This window comes from Ranitomeya imitator, chromosome 3 (genome assembly GCF_032444005.1).
Source record: "Ranitomeya imitator isolate aRanImi1 chromosome 3, aRanImi1.pri, whole genome shotgun sequence".
Classification (NCBI taxonomy): domain Eukaryota; kingdom Metazoa; phylum Chordata; class Amphibia; order Anura; family Dendrobatidae; genus Ranitomeya; species Ranitomeya imitator.
The window spans coordinates 839,969,147-839,989,737 of NC_091284.1; the positions used below are offsets into that span (position 1 = coordinate 839,969,147).

A 20,591-nucleotide genomic window follows, 5' to 3' on the forward strand; every position below is an offset into this window, starting at 1 on the left:
GGTAGATTTTAATTGACGAATTACTGGGTAATGTCACGAAAAATGAGCCCGCTTCCATGGTTATATATCTGTCAACTCTGAGGCCGGGATCCAACTATTGAATTTTTCGGGGTAGCCCAGCCATTTGACAAAGCAATGACTCACACCCCTGACACGTTTTTTTCTCAAAATCTTTTCTACTCTGTAGACACGATCCTCATCCATAGGTATTTTTTGCAGCTCTTCCTTATAAAATGACCCCTCTACAGGCTCTCCGGCTAAATCACTGATTTTATAAAGGGGTTTATGAAATTTATTGGAGACGCCGGTGATTAAAAAAATCTCATCGCTGTACGTCTTCTCATAGCCCTTACAGAAGGTCGATTTATAGCGCGATATTCTCACATGAGAGCCGACCGTTAAAGACGGTTTAATCGGTTTATTAGTAATAGTAGAACTGTAAATATTGCGCCAGATTTGCATCACGTTTCTCTCTGACACAGACGCGGGACTACAGCGGATCGTTGAGTGGTACGTATGGTTGTAGCTATGCAGCAAATCCGGTAAAATATCAATATACCTAAAGGTATTATGATGCGTAAGATAGCGCCACATACGGGTTTTTAATGTGCGATTAAAACGCTCGACCATAGCGGCTTTTACATCATTGTTTGTAAAAAAGTGATGAATATTGTACGTATTACATAGCTGTTTGAGTGATGAATTTATAAATTCTTTGCCGCGATCCGTCTGCAGTTTCTTCGGTATGCGCTTATCATTTTGAAATATTAATTCGAACGATCTGGCGACACTAGCGCCTGTCTTGTTTGTCAAGGCTACGCACCATGCGTATCTCGATAGAACATCAATCACCGTCAGGATGTATTTGACATTATCATTTTCCCTTGAATAGTCAATTAAACTTACGAGATCCGCCTGCCACTGCGCATCAATGGCCGAGACGTAAATTTTATTTGTCAAAAAGCGTTTTCTAGCAGGCTTGTGTAGCGTATAGGTGTCTTGCTTATTTAACCAGGCAATAACATCAGATTTCTTTATACCGCGTGCTCTTGCAGATCTAAATAATTTGTCAATACCCGAGAATGAGCCGGGTGCGCGGCATGTAAAATATTGTTTTTCTAATATGGCATCATACGATTTAGACGTCATGATTGATTAAAATGATTGTGGTTCGTTAATCAACAGCCTGCTTCTTTCAGAAATTCAGCTGTATAAAAATTCCTGTTTTAATCCGGATATATCATGCGTGAGTTAATGCATGCATTAATTGCATGTATGGTTGTGTTCTGGGTGTTAACAGCAGGCGTGTGGTGGGGGCGTAACTGGGCGTGTTTCTGGGTGTTAACAGGTGAGCTGGTTTCTGACACTCAGGATAAATACAGGTGGCTGGCCCACTAAGTACATCAGACAACCACCAGAAGTCCGACCAGACTAAAAAAAGCAAGCTATTCTAAATGTAAGTATATAAGACAGTTGTGTTATTATTCGCAAATGCTTAATTATATTTAACTATGCATCTCTAAAACCATAATTAAGGGTGTTATTTGTCTAATAAGTTAGTTTTATACTGGAGGATAGCTGCATATTTAGTATCGTTGTATAATATAGTTTTACTGCATAAAACATATTCTGTGGTACATAATTAATATAGAAAGACTTATCCGCGGACAACTATTATAACATAATTTATGTAATACAGTAGTTAATAACTGTCAATACGCCCTAACTAGCGCCTGCAGCGTTTACTTACTACATGTGTGTTGTTTAACATAGACATATTTATAGTCATATTTATACAGTAGCGGTATATTTTGTGGGGCTGTGTAATATAGTTTTACCGCATAAATCATATTTGTGGCGCATAATTAATATAGAAAGACTTAGCCGTATTACCCATGATTTGCTTAGTATAAGAATATTTATACACGGGGAGCAGTTTATTTGTTGGGGTATATAATTGAGTTTGACGAGTAGTGGTGTGTGGATAATATAGATTGCGCATAAAATTTACACAGATAATTTATTTTAGATGGAATCCCAACATTTTTCGGCTTTTTCCAGTCAAGTTGCGGATTCGGTAATAGGTATGTTTCAAGATTTATATACATGTATCTGTTAGTGTCCCATTCTAACTAAGGGCTGTTTTTATATATTATCTTTATATTGTTTATTCTTTCTTGTTTAAGATGAATTAATCAGGACCATCCCCGATAATCTAGATGAATTTACCAGGAACACCCCCGATGCTGTAGATGAATTTATCAGCAACTATAGCGATGATTTTTTAAACGGCTTCAGCGTGCCTACTCTGGAGTGTGATACACCTGGAGCTGAGTATAGTAACACTAATGCAGGTGTCGCTGCTGTGTGGGATTTGACTCAAGGCATCATAGGTGCGTTGTGTGACTGCTGTGTATGTATGTGTGTGTGTGTGTATATAGCTTTTAAGTATTTAGACGTGTAAATATATATATTAATTCTTTACAGATGTCGACATGTTTCCAGAACCAACCACCACGGAACACAATCAGCCGCCTGTTGAGGAACTGATGTACCAGACCCCCACGCCGAGAAACAGCCCTGATTCTAGAGCACCTAAAAAACAGCTCGGACCGGGGGGCAAAAAAGGGAGAGGTGAGAATCGTATGAAAAGTTTTTTTTTGCACAACCGCTCTGCGAAAATCCACCACGCCTCTACTAAGGCCTGTATCTTTATTTATAGCTTGTAAACTGAAGCCTAGAAGAATTTTCACAAAAGAGAATATACCGGAGCTAATGGAGAGCATCGCAGAAGCTGCAGAAGACGCCACGGCAATCATTCACCACACATCGCTATCCCGTAAGTGTATATTTTAGTATACATGCACAGTCTCTGTACAGTCAATGATGCACGTGCTTCATCATTGAGATCCATGGCCCCCACATATCTGACACATGTATAATCTATCCTGCAGCTAAGCGCAGCGGCCTGCGTCGGTCTCACACATATCTGGCACACGTATAATCTTTCCTGCAGCTATGCGCAGCGGCCTGCGACGGTCTCGCACATATCTGACACATGTATAATCTTTCCTACAGCTAAGCGCAAAGTCATGAGAAAAACACCTCCAGCACCTCTACAGCCGCTACAGATCACCGAGAATGGCGCAGCACAAGCGTGGCCGGCGATACAGACGGCTAATGGTTCTGTTAGAGCATATCCGCTATCACCGATCTGCGTGGTGCAGGACGCAGGAAACCCTGTACCGTCGGACCATCGTGAAATACCCCATTCAAGTACCGGTCAGCCATCGACAATCCGTGTGAATGACCCCGCGCCACTATATCCAGAAGTGCTCGAGGCACCCCGAAAACATAAGCGGAAAACAAAACATGTTACAGAGTCACCAACCGCATCCTGCGCCGTGGGTGCAACAGCCACGATGAGTCGTGAAGAGTATGATCGCGAGATTGATCAGCTCGCTGATGGTAAGCAACCATCCATAGAACCGCTCATTATACGTATGTCCCACACTATGCAACCGTCAGCGCCATGTGTAACGGGTCCTGCTAATGCCTCTGGGGCCGGACCCTCAGGATCCTCTAATTTGGGTGACATATCTCATGTCTGTGTATCTAACTCTGTTAATGTTAAGAAACGGTCAAAGAGGTCGCGGCCGGCTGATGTTAAGGGGTGTAAAGAGCTTAAAATGTGTAAAAAGCCACGGATTCATGCGCCAGCTATAGATCTGCAGCATGAATCCCGCAGCTGGGACCCCGTTGAAATGCTTGTATTTCAGGAACACATCGGCCGCTACTTACGCTACAAACGCTGGGTCCCCAAAATAATGTTTTTTTGCGATACTTTTGAAAAATTATTATTAACACAAAACCCAACACAGGCTAATAAGTCCGAACTATACGCACTTCGGAGCCTGCTGCTGGATGGCGAGATAACAACTACAGCGACCCCATTATGACTAGATATGGTCGGCTACGGCATGCATAAACCGCCTAAACTAACACTACCCAGGTATAATAGGGCTAGAGTTATAAAAAGGGCTCTAAAATTGTTGGTCAGCGCTAGACGGGCGCTATGCTCTAGGAGGCGCCGTGGTGCCATGTGTCCTGCAATGCCTCTACAGTCACCACAGATGTCGTCACAAGAGTCAGAACAGCACTCACATAGTCCAGGCAGCTCTGCAGATGCCGCACAGGCATCTACACAAAATTCACAATCCGCAGACGCTGACGCTGCTGGTAATGTGCGGCGCCCCGATCATACAGTATTTTTGCAACACATCCATCATCATGAAAGGGCCCTCCGCAATTTCAACGGTCATATACATACAGATCATTTTAGATTTGTAAATTTGGAGCGTGTACGGTCATTTGAAGAGGGCTTGAATATTGTTCATGAAGGCATTCAGGCATTACTGGATAGAATCATCAGGGACATTGAACCTGGCGACTTTGTACAGTTAAGGTTTGATGCCGGTGATACTTTAGACCCTATTTTCACTACAAAACAAACCCGTGAAGATTTTAATTCCGAATCTTTTTTAAATGCTGTTGCCCGCGCACTTCAAAGTAACAGTGAATGCATATCATCCAATTCGCTAAAGCTAGTCGTCACCATCATTAAAAACCGACGCGGTGGTGTAAAAAGGCGCTTGAAATCTATAGCGAGCAGTCAGATCATTAAACAAAAGAGACAATGGCTGTATGATTTTAACAATTACAAGTCAAATCTGTGTTTGGCTGCCAGTGTGTGCGCCCTGATGGACGACACGGATGTCAGTGATGGTGTTTTACTGAACCGCTCTAAAAACATACACGCAGCACTGGGCATCCCTGATGATCAATTAGTGAGTTTTAGCGACATCCCTGCATTTGAAAAATATTTGGGGGTCACCATTAAAGTACTGTACTATAGTCAGGGCGATTGGCGTTACTTTGAGAGCGGTAATACAGCTATTGGCAAAACCGTATTCATATTGTTCCATGATAATCACTACTACGGTATCAAAAATATGAAGGGTTTTATCGGCGCTAAGTACTTTTGTGAGCTCTGCAATTCAGTGTTTCACCACAAAAACAACCACTCCTGTCAGTATTTTTGTAAAGCCTGTCAGAGAGAGAATTGCATAGAAAGCGGTGCCGACCAACAGCCCAGATGTCCTGTTTGCAGAGTTTATTGCCGCTCGAGCGTGTGCCTAGATTATCACAAACAATTTGGATTAGGCGACCCAGCATTCTGCAGACTTAAAACATTTTGTGATAAATGCAACCTTTTTGTCCCCAGAAATAGTGAAACAGAGCATAAATGTAATGGTTTGCGCTGTCCTGTATGTCGCAGACATATAAATAAATTCGATGCCCATCTTTGTTACATGCGGAAGTATGTAGCACAGGATGAGTCAGATTGCTATATCTTTTATGATTTTGAATGTATGCAGGAGACAGGCACGCACATCCCGAATTACATTTATGCTACAACGCTGTATGGCCACCCCTCCTGGGAGTTTGAGGGCGATACCTGTACACATGACTTTGTACAGTTCTTTACAAGCGGTAAATTTTCAGATCATACATTTATTGCCCACAATGGTGGAAGATATGATGCATACTTTATTGTTAAGGAACTGATTTCTGAAAAACTACAAGTACAGTTGATAACCCAAGGTGGCCGCCTCTTGTGTGTGTCGCTACCCGATTTGTCTATAAGGTTCATAGACTCTCTAAATTTTATCCCCATGAAACTCAGTAAATTACCACAGGCCATGGGCTTTTCAGGAGGCAAAGGGCATTTTCCACACTTTTTCAATACCAGAGAAAACCAAAACTATGTAGGCCCCATACCTGATGTAAAATATTATGGGGTGGAGTACATGTCACCTGGTGAGAAGGTAGAGTTCCTGGAGTGGTATGAGACACAGGTAAATACAACTTTTGACTTCAAGGCCGAGCTAAAATCTTATTGCAAACAAGATGTTGAAATTTTGAGACACGCCTGCGAGATCTATAGAGAGCGTATTATGCAGATGACGCAGAAAAATGTTAAAAAATACTGTAAGCGTCAAAAGCAAAAGATTGTAGTGCGCAGATGTGTTGATCCTTTTCAGCTCATCACCCTGGCCTCGGTGTGTATGACAATGTACCGGTTTAAATTTCTACCAAAAAAGACAATCGCCATTTTACCTGGTGATAATTATCACAAGGCAAAAAAGCGCTACTCGACACCCGCTATACAGTGGCTCATGTATGTAGCCCACTCTGAGAACATCGACATACAGCACGCTTTGAGAGGCGGTGAAAAACAGGTCGGGAAGTATTTTCTAGATGGCTATGCCTATGTTAGCGGCCAGCACATAGCCTTTGAATTTCAGGGGTGTTTTTACCACGGTTGTCCCGTGTGCTATAATGAAAATGACACAAATAAGGTCACAAGCACGTCCTACGGCCAGTTATATTACACCTTTTTAGCTAAAAAGCGTTACTTACAGTGTTGCGGGTACACAGTAAGACTGATGTGGGAACATGAGTGGAATGAAATGGTTGAAAATGATTCTAACCTTCAAACATTTCTTCGTCAGATGGAATTCCCCGCTCCTTTAGACCCCCGTGATGCGCTTTATGGCGGGCGAACTAACGCCATTAAGCTCTATCACCATCTGGAAGAAGGGGAGACTTTACACTACTACGATTTCACCAGTCTGTACCCCTTTGTAAACAAAACTAAAACATACCCTGTAGGCCACCCAGACATCATCTACGACAATTTTGGATTCATTAAAAAATACTTTGGCATTGCTAGAGTCAAGGTCTACCCGCCGAGAGATTTATTTTTTCCAGTTCTACCGGTAAAACTCAACAAAAAATTAATGTTTCCCCTTTGCTACACATGCGCTGCAGATTCCCAGGCAGATATTTGTGCCCACAGTGATGAAGAACGGGCGCTGACAGGCACCTGGTGCACTATAGAGCTCGAGATGGCGATAGAAAAAGGGTATCGGATCGCTCACATCTATGAAATATGGCATTTTCCTAAAACCACTGATGATCTGTTTGCGCCTTACATTAAATTACATCTTAGGGATAAGCAGGAAGCCTCTGGTTATCCTAGCTGGTGCACTGATGACGCCAAGAAACGGCAGTACATTGACTCTTTTCTTGAAAAAGAAGGTGTCCAATTACGGCCTGAAAATATAGCTGTCAATCCTGCTAAGCGCCAGATCTCCAAGCTTTTCTTAAATTCTTTATGGGGAAAGTTTGCTCAGAGATCTAATCTATCATGTACCAGCATTGTTAGGGATCCAGATGAGCTTTTTAAGTATTTGTTCCTGCCTTACTATGACATTTCGATGTTACATTTCCTTGATGATGACACCGCAACCATTAACTGGAAATATGCAAAAGGCCACCACACACTCAACAAAAACACAAACATTTTTATAGCGTGTTTTACAACAGCGTATGCTCGGTTAGAGCTCTATTCGCTGCTGGACCGGCTGCAGGAGAGGTGCCTTTATCACGACACAGACTCAGTTATTTTTGTACAGAGAGATGGTGAGTGGCAACCGCCTTTAGGCGATTACCTGGGGGAGCTGACCAGTGAAATACCCGATGGTACACACATCACAGAATTTGTATCCGCGGGCCCCAAAACTTACGGCTACAAACTCAACACCGGTAAAACTGTCTTAAAAGTTAAGGGGATAACACTAAATGTTGGTAACTCTCAATCTATTAATTTCAACAGTCTGAAAGATCTAGTTCTGGACTACCCGCGCAATTCTGCCGCAGAAACTCAGAAACGTATTGTCGTACAGCAGGCGTCCATTGTGAGAAATAAAAAGTACTGGGATATTGAAACAAGGCCATTACGCAAAACACAAAAGTGCGTTTATACAAAGCGGCGACTATTAGACGATTTCACAACATTACCTTTTGGGTATTAGTCGAGTATTGTGATGGATACGCGTCTGCAACACCCGTTCTCGTGCATTCTAGCAGGCCCGTCTAATTCTGGAAAGAGCTATTTTGTAAAACAGCTGCTATATAATATTGAAGCTAATTTTTCTCAGAAACCTGATAATATTGTATGGTTTTATTCGTGTTGGCAAAAACTATATGATGAAATCTCTCTCTCTTTTCCCCACGCCAGATTTGTGGAGGGTCTGCCGAATACATTCGTAGATGACGAATTATTCCCACCGGAGAAGGTGAATTTGGCGATTGTTGATGATCTCATGGAGAGTGCTAGTGAGAATTGTGAGATAGAAAAAGCCTTTACCAAGTATGTGCACCACAGAAATCTCAGCATTTTCTACCTGGTGCAAAACATATTTTGTCAGGGCAAGAAAAGCCGTACGATAAATTTAAACACAAAGTACATGGTGCTTTTTAACAACCCCCGAGATAAATTACAAATTTTAACTCTAGCTCGTCAGATGTATCCCGGAAAAACACGTTTTTTCCTAGAAGCTTTTGAGGATGCCACGCGGGAGCCTTACGGGTATTTGCTTGTAGATTTGAGAGCTAATACTCCTGAGGATCTGCGTTTAAGGACTGGGTTGTTTCCACCCGCGCTGCCCGCTGTCTATGTTCAGAAGAAAAAAACTTCTAAAAAGTGAATTTTACCAGGTATCAGACATTCTACACTGTGGTCGTTGTGATGTAAAGATGTCTGAGAGGCTCCGGCGTAACTGGGCTCTCTTAAAAACCCTAGTGAAAGCAACCCCCGCTGTCAGAAAGTCTATTTTGCGCGATGCAAGCAATGATTTAATTACAGCCATAGGCGAGATTGCTTTAAATATCTTAAAAGGCAGGATTCCGCTGAAAGAGCGCCAAAAAGGTATATTAAAGAAGTGGCGTAAAGCTATAAGAACCCTGAGCGACAGGTCTCAGCCCATAAAGAAAAAGAAGCGCCTACTAAAACAGGCCGGCGGGTTTATCGGTCCTCTTTTAGCTTTTGCAATCCCAATAATAACAAGCCTGATCGCCGGAAGATAATGGAGCATACAACGAAAATGTATCTAGTACCCAAACAGGAGCTAGACAAACTAAGACCCGGTACTACAGATAACATACGCGACAGTGTTATTCGGCGCCTTGATGGTGAGATTAGCGACATTTTACAGCGTCGTGACATTCCCGATGATGTGAAAATTAAAATGTATAGCGCTGTGCTACAACGCTACTTGGTACATACGAGGCACAGCTCAAAAGAAGTAACGGCTTTAAATCTCGTTAGCCCTCCTGATCCTGGTCAGCAGCAATTGCCAAATACCGACTCTGATAAAAATCATGAGATCGCTGAAATTGTCGGACATATAAACCAAAGATATAAAAAGAATGCTGAATTTTTACTAAACAGGCTGCTGCAGAATAAAAATGTCACAGCATGGAATAATAATGCTGAATTTATTTTCAAAGGATCCGTAATACCAGGGTCTAACTTACTGGATTTGGTACGTAGTACAACGCAGAGTCATGCTCTGAACAGTAGAAATTTACCACCGGGTTGGGATTCATTTATGCAGGCTATGGCCGAACTAAATATGCCGTCTACAGTTGTGGGTAACCCCGCTACTAGGAAGCTTTTAGATGAATTAAAAATTACCAACAGTGAGACACGCTCTGTATCTACACCGCTGAAGTTAGCGGCGTCACCCCGTACAATTCAATCTTTACATTCCCCGTCATTAGGTACCACACGTGGAACTTTGCTACCTAAAAAAAGGTCTCTACCGCTGCTACAAACCATGTGGCTCACGATGTAAAGAATGTACTGGATAAATGCTGTACACGCCTTGTAACGCTATATTAATTATTTTGTAAGAAGTGTAATTGTTCATTGTACTATTTAATGTTTTTACTTTTTATATCCTGTAAGAATTTTTTATAGTGTTGAAATGTCTTTGAGATGCTGTTTTATTGTGAGAAATAAATCTTTTAAATTTTTTTTTTTACAATATCGTGTCTTTGGTTTTTATTCGTATAAAACACGCCGCTTCTTACTTGTGTTGTAACATTGGGTCATATTATAACTTGTGTTGTGACATTGGTGCATATCTCTTCTGTGTATATAAGGCAGCCACAAGGATAAAACCTGCTACAATGTGAATAAACACAACTTGCAATGGCCTCAGTAGATAACAAATAACTTTGCAGATGCCATCTTCAGGACACAAAAAAGAGAAAGCAAATATCAATTCAGGTACAATACAAGTACAAATGTGTTATAAAACAAAGTTCTGCTTCACAAAGATCACCAAACAGCATGAGTTTGTACAAAAATATCTGACCCTCAGATAACACAGCTGTTTTCTGAGAAAGCTAATACAAAAAACAAATAACCTCAGATGCCATCTTCAGGACACAATAACTTTTCTGTTTGTGAGAATAAACATTTATGGGGTACGCAAATACAACAACAATTGCTTGACCTAGGTGCTATAAACCTCTGACCTACAGTTAACCTAATTTAGGTAATGTTCACCATTTAGTTAGTGTTTGAGAATACTTTTCACATAACAGGATGTAGGATTGCATACAGAAACATCAGCCCTATTCACTATATGGATACACTGTGAATAAAACAAAAGCTTACAGAATCAAACTCGGGGCTATGTATAAAATCTATTATAAAACAAATGAGAAAGGTGTTATAAACCACGTGTAAAATAAATACACGACTAGGCTATAATTATAAACATGTGTTATTCCACAAAATACGGGAATAATATCAAAACTACAACAAATTAAACTATATTAAACTATATCAAAAGGGGAAATCAAACAAGGAGGGACAGCTGGATACCAGCCGTCAGACAAGGGGAGGGGAGGGGTTACACATTTTGATACACTTTGATAGGGGCGGGGCACCTGTCAGATTGAGTTTGACGGATCATGGCTATTATACACTACTACTGCCGGGGCCACATACCTTGCCTTAGCTCCTGAATCTGCCCTCAGTCTGTACCCTTCACCCCAGGAAGAAGGGATTAGTGGTGTACCATAATACACCAACCAGACTAACAAGGTAATATGAACAGGGGTAACAAAAAATATCAAACATACATATATACTCACACATATAACAGGAATACAGCGGGGAGTGGAGTATGGGGTTAAATCAAAGTAAGAGATGAAGGGGAATTATCACACACTCAATACCTAGCAATAGTCACAGATAAATCCGCCAAACACCTTCTCCAATAACCACCATCAACAACCTCCAGCTATGCAGCATAAGCTAGGTCTGACAGTGAGTGCTAGCCAGGGCCCAGATTATATCGGGGATGGGAGGGGCTAACAGTGCACAGTTGAGAACTTAAACTCTCCAGGAGCTCTCAACAGAGCAGAATAACACCTGCACTGCCAAAAGAAATTTACATCATTTAATAAGATGGTGAAGTACTTCTAATCAGTACAGGAATAGGAGAAATCAGACACTGACGTTCTGGCTCCTCTCTGTCATGGTAAACATGTGACATCACAACCAACATAAGTACAGAAATACATCACCAACACCATCAACACTTCAAAAATATATCACAAAAATTACAATCAGTACAGGAATACATAATCAGAACTACCTTTAGTACATGAAGACATCACCAGAGCCATCATCAGAACAGAAATACATCACCAGAAACACCATCTGCACAGAAATACATCAACCGAACCCCCATCAGTACAGAAATAGAACACCAACAGTACATGCATACATCACCAGAACAACCAACAGTACATGCATACATCACCAGAACAACCAACAGTGCATGCATACATCACCAGAACAACCAACAGTACATGCATACATCACCAGAACAACCAACAGTACATCACTAGAACCACCATACAGCACAAAGCTTAGTACAGCGATCAATTGTAATGTGAGTTCAGCCCTATATACTGTACATTTTATTGCATCAGCCTACAACTCTCAGTATGTATTTAAGAAGGGTAAGGGAATATTTATAGCATCATTAATTCCACAGCACTTTACAGACATTATTGACATTGTCCCCACTGGAGTTCACAATCTTGATTCCCTATCAGTCTTTGGAGTGTGGGAGGGAACTGGAATACAAGATTCAAGATTCAAGATTCAAAGAAGCTTTATTGGCAGGACCAAATACACATCAGTTTTGCCAAAGCAAGTGTATAAAGGCAATAGGGATAGGGACTGTAGGGATGTTGGGTAGGAGCTGTAGGGAAGGTGGATGGGGGCAGATCCATTGTGGGGGTTATAGTCCATGGCATAGGGTAGTTGGATGGGGCAGGTCCATTGTGGGGGTTATAGTCCATGGCATAGGGGAGGTGGATGGGGCAGATCCACTGTGGGGGCTATAGTCCATGGCAAAGGGGAGGTGGATGGGGCAGATCCAGGGTGGGGGCTATAGTCCATGGTATAGGGGAGGTGGATGGGGCAGATCCAGGGTGGGGGCTATAGTCCATGGCATAGCATAGTCATATATATATTCATATATATGATGACTATATGACTATATACATATAGTCATGGCATGAATACTCAGAATAAACTTCCCATAGTCCTCCATATAGTATAATGCACTTCCCATAGTCATCCATATAGTATAATGCACTTCCCATAGTCCTCTATATAGTATAATGCACTCCCCATAGTCATCCATATAGTATAATGCACTCCCCATAGTCCTTCATATAGTATAATGCACTCCCCATAGTCCTCCATATAGTATAATGCACTCCCCATAGTCATCCATATAGTATAATGCACTCCCCATAGTCCTCCATATAGTATAATGCACTCCCCATAGTCATCCATATAGTATAATGCACTCCTCATAGTCCTCCATATAGTATAATGCACTCCCCATAGTCATCCATATAGTATAATGCACTCCCCATAGTCCTCCATATAGTATAATGCACTCCCCATAGTCATCCATATAGTATAATGCACTCCCCATAGTCCTCCATATAGTATAATGCACTCCCCATAGTCATCCATATAGTATAATGCACTTCCCATAGTCCTCCATATAGTATAATGCACTCCCCATAGTCGTTATAGGCGTTATGTACAAAATAGAGATATTGCTTACAGTGAACAAACTGACAATGATAGACTAGAACAAAGGGAAGAGGACCTGCCCTTGTGGGCTTACACTCTACAGGATGATGGGAAAGGAGACAAAAGGTTCGGGTGTTGCAGCAGTTCCAGTGGTGTAGAGGTGCGGTCATTGCAGGCTGTAGCTTTTTTGAAGAGATGGGTTTGCAGGTTTCATCTAAAGGATCCCAAAGTGGTGGAAAATCGGACGTGTTGGGGCCAAGAATTCCAGAGGTTGGGGGATATTTGGTAGAAGTCTTGGAGGCGATTGGGTGAGGAACAAATAAGTGTGGAGAAGAGAACAAGGTCTTGGGTGGACCTGAGATTACGTGAGTGTAAATATCGGGAGATTAGTTCACAGATGTACAGAGGAGACAGGTTATGGACCGCTTTGTAGATCAGTGTTAGTGGCTTGAATTGGATATGCTAGGGAATTGGGAGCCACTGAAGGGATTTGCAAAAGGGAGAAGTGGAGGAGTGGCAAAGAGAGAGATGGATTAGTAGGGCAACAGTGTTAAGGACAGATTGGAGAGGAGCAAGAGTGCTAGCAGGTAGGCCATGGAGAGAGCATGTTGCAATTGTCGAGGTGGGAGATGATGAGGGCACTCCCCATAGTCCTCCATATAATATAATGCACTCCCCATAGTCCTCCATATAGTATAATGCACTCCCCATAGTCCTCCATATAGTATAATGCACTCCCCATAGTCCTCCATATAGTATAATGCACTCCCCATAGTCCTCCATATAGTTTAATGCATGTCCTCCATATAGTATAATGCATTCCCCATAGTCCTCCATACAGTATTATAGCCACCACAATTTCCTCACTGATTTTTTAAAAAAAAACAAGTATATAATTCTCACCTCTCCTTCTCGTTCCCCTGCTGCTTCGGTGTCTACAGCGAGTGTTCTGAAGTACCACACACTTCAGCGCATTGGGTGCCATGTATTGATGTCATTGCGCCCACTGCTCTGAGATGTCAGATGCTGAAGAAGTATGATGGTGGAAGGAGCATCAGACAACGCTCCCTCTTATTATATCTTTCAATAGTATCAGCATCCAGGATGGCGGGTGCCAGTAGGCACGGTTGATATACAAATTGGCAGGCGGGCACAGCTGATAGAGATACAGACAGGCATGGCTGATAGGCTGGCAGGAATGGATGATAGACAGGCAGGCAGGCAGCGTGGCACAGTGCAGGTTTACTGGGATTTGAGCACTGTGACCTGAGAAGTAGCAAACGTGTTAAAAACAAACTACAACATTGCACAGACAATTTATTCCGCAATTCTCGTTCCTCATCGCACCTATCTCACCCTTAACCAAGAAGGGGGCTAATGCCCAATTGTGCCCACCCTTTTGACTGTGACAGGAGAAATGCCCTTGCAGTTCCCCTAGATTTGCCTGAGGAGTTTGGTAACAATTTTTTCATATAGAACGCAGGAGCATCCAGCCGAGCTCCTGTCTATGGAGAAGTCAGGATGGACAACTGTCGGCTGAACACTTTGCCCAATGATCATTCAACTGACAACTTAAGATTATGCATGGGTTAACTAAGGGCTTCCTACTGAACAAGCCCTTGGTCTTTTAATGTTTCTGTTGACTTCCATATGTTTTTATCATGAGGCGATTATAGAGTCCTATGACTTTCTTCAATCCTGACCCAGGATATTGTGTTATCTTGAGACCCTTAGAAGTCTGCTATGGAAATACTTCCTCCACTAGGGAGGCAAGTAGACCACCAGGACTCTCCACAACTCCTGACTCCATGCACCCCCTGCATACCTTGTCTATGTCTTGGATTTTGGAATGAAGGGCTTAATTTTTTAACAGACTTGTGAGTGTAATTTTTCCTTTTAATACGAAATGTGTTAATATATTGAAATACGCAGCAGACCACCGCTTTTCATCCAAAATATGGTGATGCGCTCATTTAATGGAGTAACTTAATAGAAATATTGTTGTGTGGAGCCGAATAACCGCACCAGAACTATTCTGCTATGGAAATACTTCCTCCACTAGGCAGGCAAGGTTAACCACCAGGACTCTCCACAATCTAGTGCTATGTGTAAGCCCTTATGGTGAGCCCTTGGTGGTTCTGCTTCAGTTCTGAGGGCTTATCTGTTGATTGTGCAGTTGGCTTTTTTCTATTAATACTTTCGTTGCATTTTTTAGGTGTCACTGAAGTTCCGAAATGTCAAATCTTACAAGTTCTCCTCCCAATTATTTTCTACTCGGAATTCCCGGCTTGGAATCCTCCTATGTGTATATCGCATTTGTCTTCTTCACTGTGTATTTGGTCTCTGTGATAGGGAATGTGACTCTTCTCTTAATCATCAGGATCGATCGCAGCCTCCATGAGCCCATGTATATCTTTCTCTGCATGCTGTCTTCCATTGACCTTGTATTGACCAACTCTACCACACCCAAACTCTTGAATATCCTTTGGTTCAACTCCCAAGAAATTTTATTTGATGCTTGCCTCATCCAGATGTTCTTCATCCATTCTTTCGCCACCATGGAGTCCTCCATACTTCTAGCCATGGCTTTTGACCGATACCTGGCAATATGTCACCCACTTCGGTACAGTTCTTTGCTGACGGATCGCCTTGTTTCATGGATTTGTCTTGGCTCTTTGGGTAGAGGGATAGTTGTGGTGCTTCCTATGCCAATTCTCTTTCGGAGATTGTCACTCTGTGCACACAATGTAATCAAGCATTCCTTTTGTGACCACATAGCTGTGGTGAAGTTAGCATGTTCTGACACCACGATTAATAGTATTTATGGACTGGTAGTGGCTCTTCTCATCGTAGCTGTAGACTTGGTCTTGATTGTCTGCTCTTACTTTCTCATTCTTCGAGCTGTATTTAAATTAGCCACCAATGAAGCCAGGTTCAAAGCCCTCAGTACATGCATCTCCCATATTTGTGCCCCCTGGTTTTCTATATCACGGTTGTCCTCTCATCAGTTGTCCAAAGATTTGGAAAAGCCGTCCCTGCTTCCATAATCATCTTGTTGGCTAACATCTATTTGTTGCTTCCACCATTCATAAACCCCATTGTGTATGGCGTCCAAACCAGGCAGCTACGCAATCGAGTAAAGAGACTGTTTCACTGTGGTGGAAAACAAAACTGACTGCAGGTATCTACAAGAACATTGTGCAACTTTTTTCAGTTACCCGAATATACATTATCATAGCAGGGACAATAAAGCCATTTTGACCAATGATACTGGTCTTTCAATTTCTGCAACATAAGTAAGGTTAGGACTGGAGTCGGGATTAGGAGCCTGTAGGAGGTTACAACTAAGGTGAAGGTTAGGACTGGAGTCGGGATTAGGAGCCTGGAGGAGGTTACAACTAAGGTGAAGATAAGGACTGGAGTCAGGATTAGGAGTCTGGATGAGGTTACAACTAAGGAGAAGGTTAGGACTGGAGTCAGGATTAGGAGCCTGGAGGAGGTTACAACTAAGGAGAAGGTTAGGACTGGAGACAGGATTAGGAGCCTGGAGGAGGTTTCAACTAAGGAGAAGGTTAGGACTGGAGTCGGGATTAGGAGCCTGGAGGAGGTTACAAGTAAGGTGAAGATAAGGACTGGAGTCAGGATTAGGAGTCTGGATGAGGTTACAACTAAGGAGAAGGTTAGGACTGGAGTCAGGATTAGGAGCCTGGAGGAGGTTACAACTAAGGTGAAGGTTAGGACTGGAGTCGGGATTAGGAGCCTGGAGGAGGTTACAACTAAGGTGAAGATAAGGACTGGAGTCAGGATTAGGAGTCTGGATGAGGATACAACTAAGGAGAAGGTTAGGACTGGAGTCAGGATTAGGAGCCTGGAGGAGGTTACAACTAAGGTGAAGGTTAGGACTGGAGTCGGGATTAGGAGTTTGGAGGAGGTTACAACTAAGGAGAAGGTTAGGACTGGAGACAGGATTAGGAGCCTGGAGGAGGTTACAACTAAGGTGAAGGTTAGGACTGGAGTCGGGATTAGGAGTTTGGAGGAGGTTACATCTAAGGTGAAGGTTAGGACTGGAGTCAGGATTAGGAATCTGAATGAGGTTACAACTAAGGAGAAGGTTAGGACTGGAGTCAGGATTAGGAGCCTGGAGGAGGTTACAACTAAGGTGAAGATAAGGACTGGAGTCAGGATTAGGAGTCTGGATGAGGTTACAACTAAGGAAAAGGTTAGGACTGGAGTCAGGATTAGGAGCCTGGAGGAGGTTACAACTAAAGTGAAGATTAGGACTGGAGTCAGCATTAGGAGTCTGGAGGAGGTTACAACTAAGGTGAAGGTTAGGACTGGAGTCAGGATTAGGAATCTGGATGAGGTTACAACTAAGGAGAAGGTTAGGACTGGAGTCAGGATTAGGAGCCTGGAGGAGGTTACAACTAAGGTGAAGATAAGGACTGGAGTCAGGATTAGGAGTCTGGATGAGGTTACAACTAAGGAGAAGGTTAGGACTGGAGTCAGGATTAGGAGCCTGGAGGAGGTTACAACTAAGGTGAAGGTTAGGACTGGAGTCGGGATTAGGAGTTTGGAGGAGGTTACAACTAAGGAGAAGGTTAGGACTGGAGACAGGATTAGGAGCCTGGAGGAGGTTACAACTAAGGTGAAGGTTAGGACTGGAGTCGGGATTAGGAGTTTGGAGGAGGTTACATCTAAGGTGAAGGTTAGGACTGGAGTCAGGATTAGGAGCCTGGAGGAGGTTACAACTAAGGTGAAGGCTAGGACTGGAGTCAGGATTAGGAGCCTGGAGGAGGTTACAACTAAGGAGAAGGTTAGGACTGGAGTCAGGATTAGGAGTCTGGAGGAGGTTACAACTAAGGAGAAGGTTAGGACTGGAGTCAGGATTAGGAGGTTGGAGGAGGTTAAAACTAAGGTGAAGGTTAGGACTAGAGTGAGGATTAGGAGCCTGGAAGAGGTTATAACTAAGGTGAAGGTTAGGACTGAAGTCATGATTAGGAGTCTGGAGGAGGTTACAACTAAGGAGAAGGTTAGGACTGGAGTCAGGATTAGGAGTCTGGAGGAGGTTACAACTAAGGAGAAGGTTAGGACTGGAGTCGGGATTAGGAGTCTGGAGGAGGTTACAACTAAGGTGAAGGATAGGACTGGAGTCGGGATTAGGAGCCTGTAGGAGGTTACAACTAAGGTGAAGGTTGGAACTGGAGTCAGGATTAGGAGCCTGTAGGAGGTTACAACTAAAGTGAAGATTAGGACTGGAGTCAGCATTAGGAGTCTGGAGGAGGTTACAACTAAGGAGAAGGTTAGGACTGGAGTCAGGATTAGGAGCCTGGAGGAGGATACAACTAAGGTGAAGATAAGGACTGGAGTCAGGATTAGGAGTCTGGATGAGGTTACAACTAAGGAGAAGGTTAGGACTGGAGTCAGGATTAGGAGCCTGGAGGAGGTTACAACTAAGGTAAAGGTTAGGACTGGAGTCGGGATTAGGAGTTTGGAGGAGGTTACAACTAAGGAGAAGGTTAGGACTGGAGACAGGATTAGGAGCCTGGAGGAGGTTACAACTAAGGTGAAGGTTAGGACTGGAGTCGGGATTAGGAGTTTGGAGGAGGTTACATCTAAGGTGAAGGTTAGGACTAGAGTGAGGATTAGGAGCCTGGAAGAGGTTATAACTAAGGTGAAGGTTAGGACTGAAGTCATGATTAGGAGTCTGGAGGAGGTTACAACTAAGGGGAAGGTTGGGACTGGAGTCAGGATTAGGAGAGTGGATGAGGTTACAAATAAGGTGAAGGTTAGGACTGAAGTCAGGATTAGGAGCCTGGAGGAGGTTACAACTAAGGAGAAGGTTAGGACTGGAGTCAGGATTAGGAGTCTGGAGGAGGTTACAACTAAGGAGAAGGTTAGGACTGGAGTCAGGATTAGGAGTCTGGAGGAGGTTACAACTAAGGAGAAGGTTAGGACTGGAGTCAGGATTAGGAGAGTGGATGAGGTTACAACTAAGGTGAAGGTTAGGACTGAAGTCAGGATTAGGAGCCTGGAGGAGGTTACAACTAAGGAGAAGGTTAGGACTGGAGTCAGGATTAGGAGTCTGGAGGAGGTTACAACTAAGGAGAAGGTTAGGACTGGAGTCAGGATTAGGAGTCTGGAGGAGGTTACAACTAAGGTGAAGGTTAGGACTGGAGTCAGGATTAGGAGCCTGGAGGAGGTTACAACTAAGGAGAAGGTTAGGACTGGAGTCAGGATTAGGAGTCTGGAGGAGGTTACAACTAAGGTGAAGGTTAGGACTGGAGTCAGGATTAGGAGGTTGGAGGAGGTTACAACTAAGGTGAAGGTTAGGACTAGAGTGAGGATTAGGAGCCTGGAAGAGGTTATAACTAAGGTGAAGGTTAGGACTGAAGTCATGATTAGGAGTCTGGAGGAGGTTACAACTAAGGGGAAGGTTGGGACTGGAGTCAGGATTAGGAGAGTGGATGAGGTTACAACTAAGGTGAAGGTTAGGACTGAAGTCAGGATTAGGAGTCTGGATGAGGTTACAACTAAGGTGAAGGTTAGGACTGGAGTCAGGATTAGGAGTCTGGAGGAGGTTACACCCACGGTGTAGGTTAGGATTGGGATATGATTAGGTTTATGTCAAAAAAATAATAACAATGTATTTTAAAATGTTATGTCTAATAGTTATAAGGTGCAACATTTTTGCCCCGGCGATGACACCCCGAGCTGTACCACAGGCTACGTGGCCGCATTGCCACTCCAGACTCAGATTCATAGAACTACACTGGAAGGTTTTCATGTTTCCTCCATACGGTATTATACATGTTCTCCTCCCGATAAGAGAGACGCTTTTCTTTGTCTTCATCATTTTTCATGTTGCTTCTTCGCTGTGACTTCAGCTTCTGGAATAAGTTCTGCTCCACCGCTCTTCTAGCCTTAGTAGTCCTCGGTCTTCCCTGCGTCCTTGTGTTCAGTTTTGTGGCCATCAATTTACTGGATGCAAAGATTAAGGAAGGAATTAAAAAAAAAGCGATAAACTATTGTTCTCACCTGTCCTTCGCCCTCCCCGCACGCGTCTCCTCACTGCCCAGTCCTCTTGTCGCTCCTCTTCAACCTTCTTCTCGCTCTGGCTTATGTGTTGGGCATGAGTCACGTGATTACCGGCAGAGGTATAGGGTGGAACCAGGAGAGGTGAGTGCTAGGATTTGGGGGGCTTGGTTTTCTTTCAACCCCGTCCTGGCGGATTCAATTTGGTCCACTCTAAAGACCTGTCCTGAAGAGCAGGACGCTCATCACTGAGGGACCCAAGTAAAAATGGTGGCGGTGAGCAGGACGCCACATACCGGCAATGGAGAGACAGCGGCACGTGACAACATCGCACCCCAAGATCACAGAATACAAAGCACAGAATCAGAGGCTGCAGAAAATGATGGCTTCTACAGACTGAGCAGAACATTGGGGGAAGATGGCGGCGAGAGAACGAGGAGTCAGAATTATAGGAAACAGATGGGGAGATAACTCGAGCGTCTGTACACAGGAGGCTTGTGGAAATCCTAGT

The 20,591-nt window shown here is 43.3% G+C and overlaps 1 protein-coding gene and 1 pseudogene across 1 annotated transcript; both read left to right on the forward strand.

The window, feature by feature from the left end:
* Nucleotides 1-1,344: 1,344 nt before the first annotated feature.
* On the forward strand, nt 1,345-9,919 carry LOC138671424 (uncharacterized). Its single transcript, XM_069759590.1, has 7 exons — nt 1,345-1,456; nt 2,030-2,084; nt 2,187-2,393; nt 2,488-2,634; nt 2,723-2,839; nt 3,079-3,468; nt 8,147-9,919. Exons 2-7 carry the CDS (start codon nt 2,030-2,032, stop codon nt 8,176-8,178), a joined length of 948 nt encoding a protein of 315 aa, XP_069615691.1. The 5' UTR covers nt 1,345-1,456; the 3' UTR covers nt 8,179-9,919.
* Nucleotides 9,920-15,282: 5,363 nt separating this feature from the next.
* LOC138671852 (olfactory receptor 52M1-like) lies at nt 15,283-16,223 on the forward strand (annotated as a pseudogene).
* Nucleotides 16,224-20,591: the final 4,368 nt, after the last annotated feature.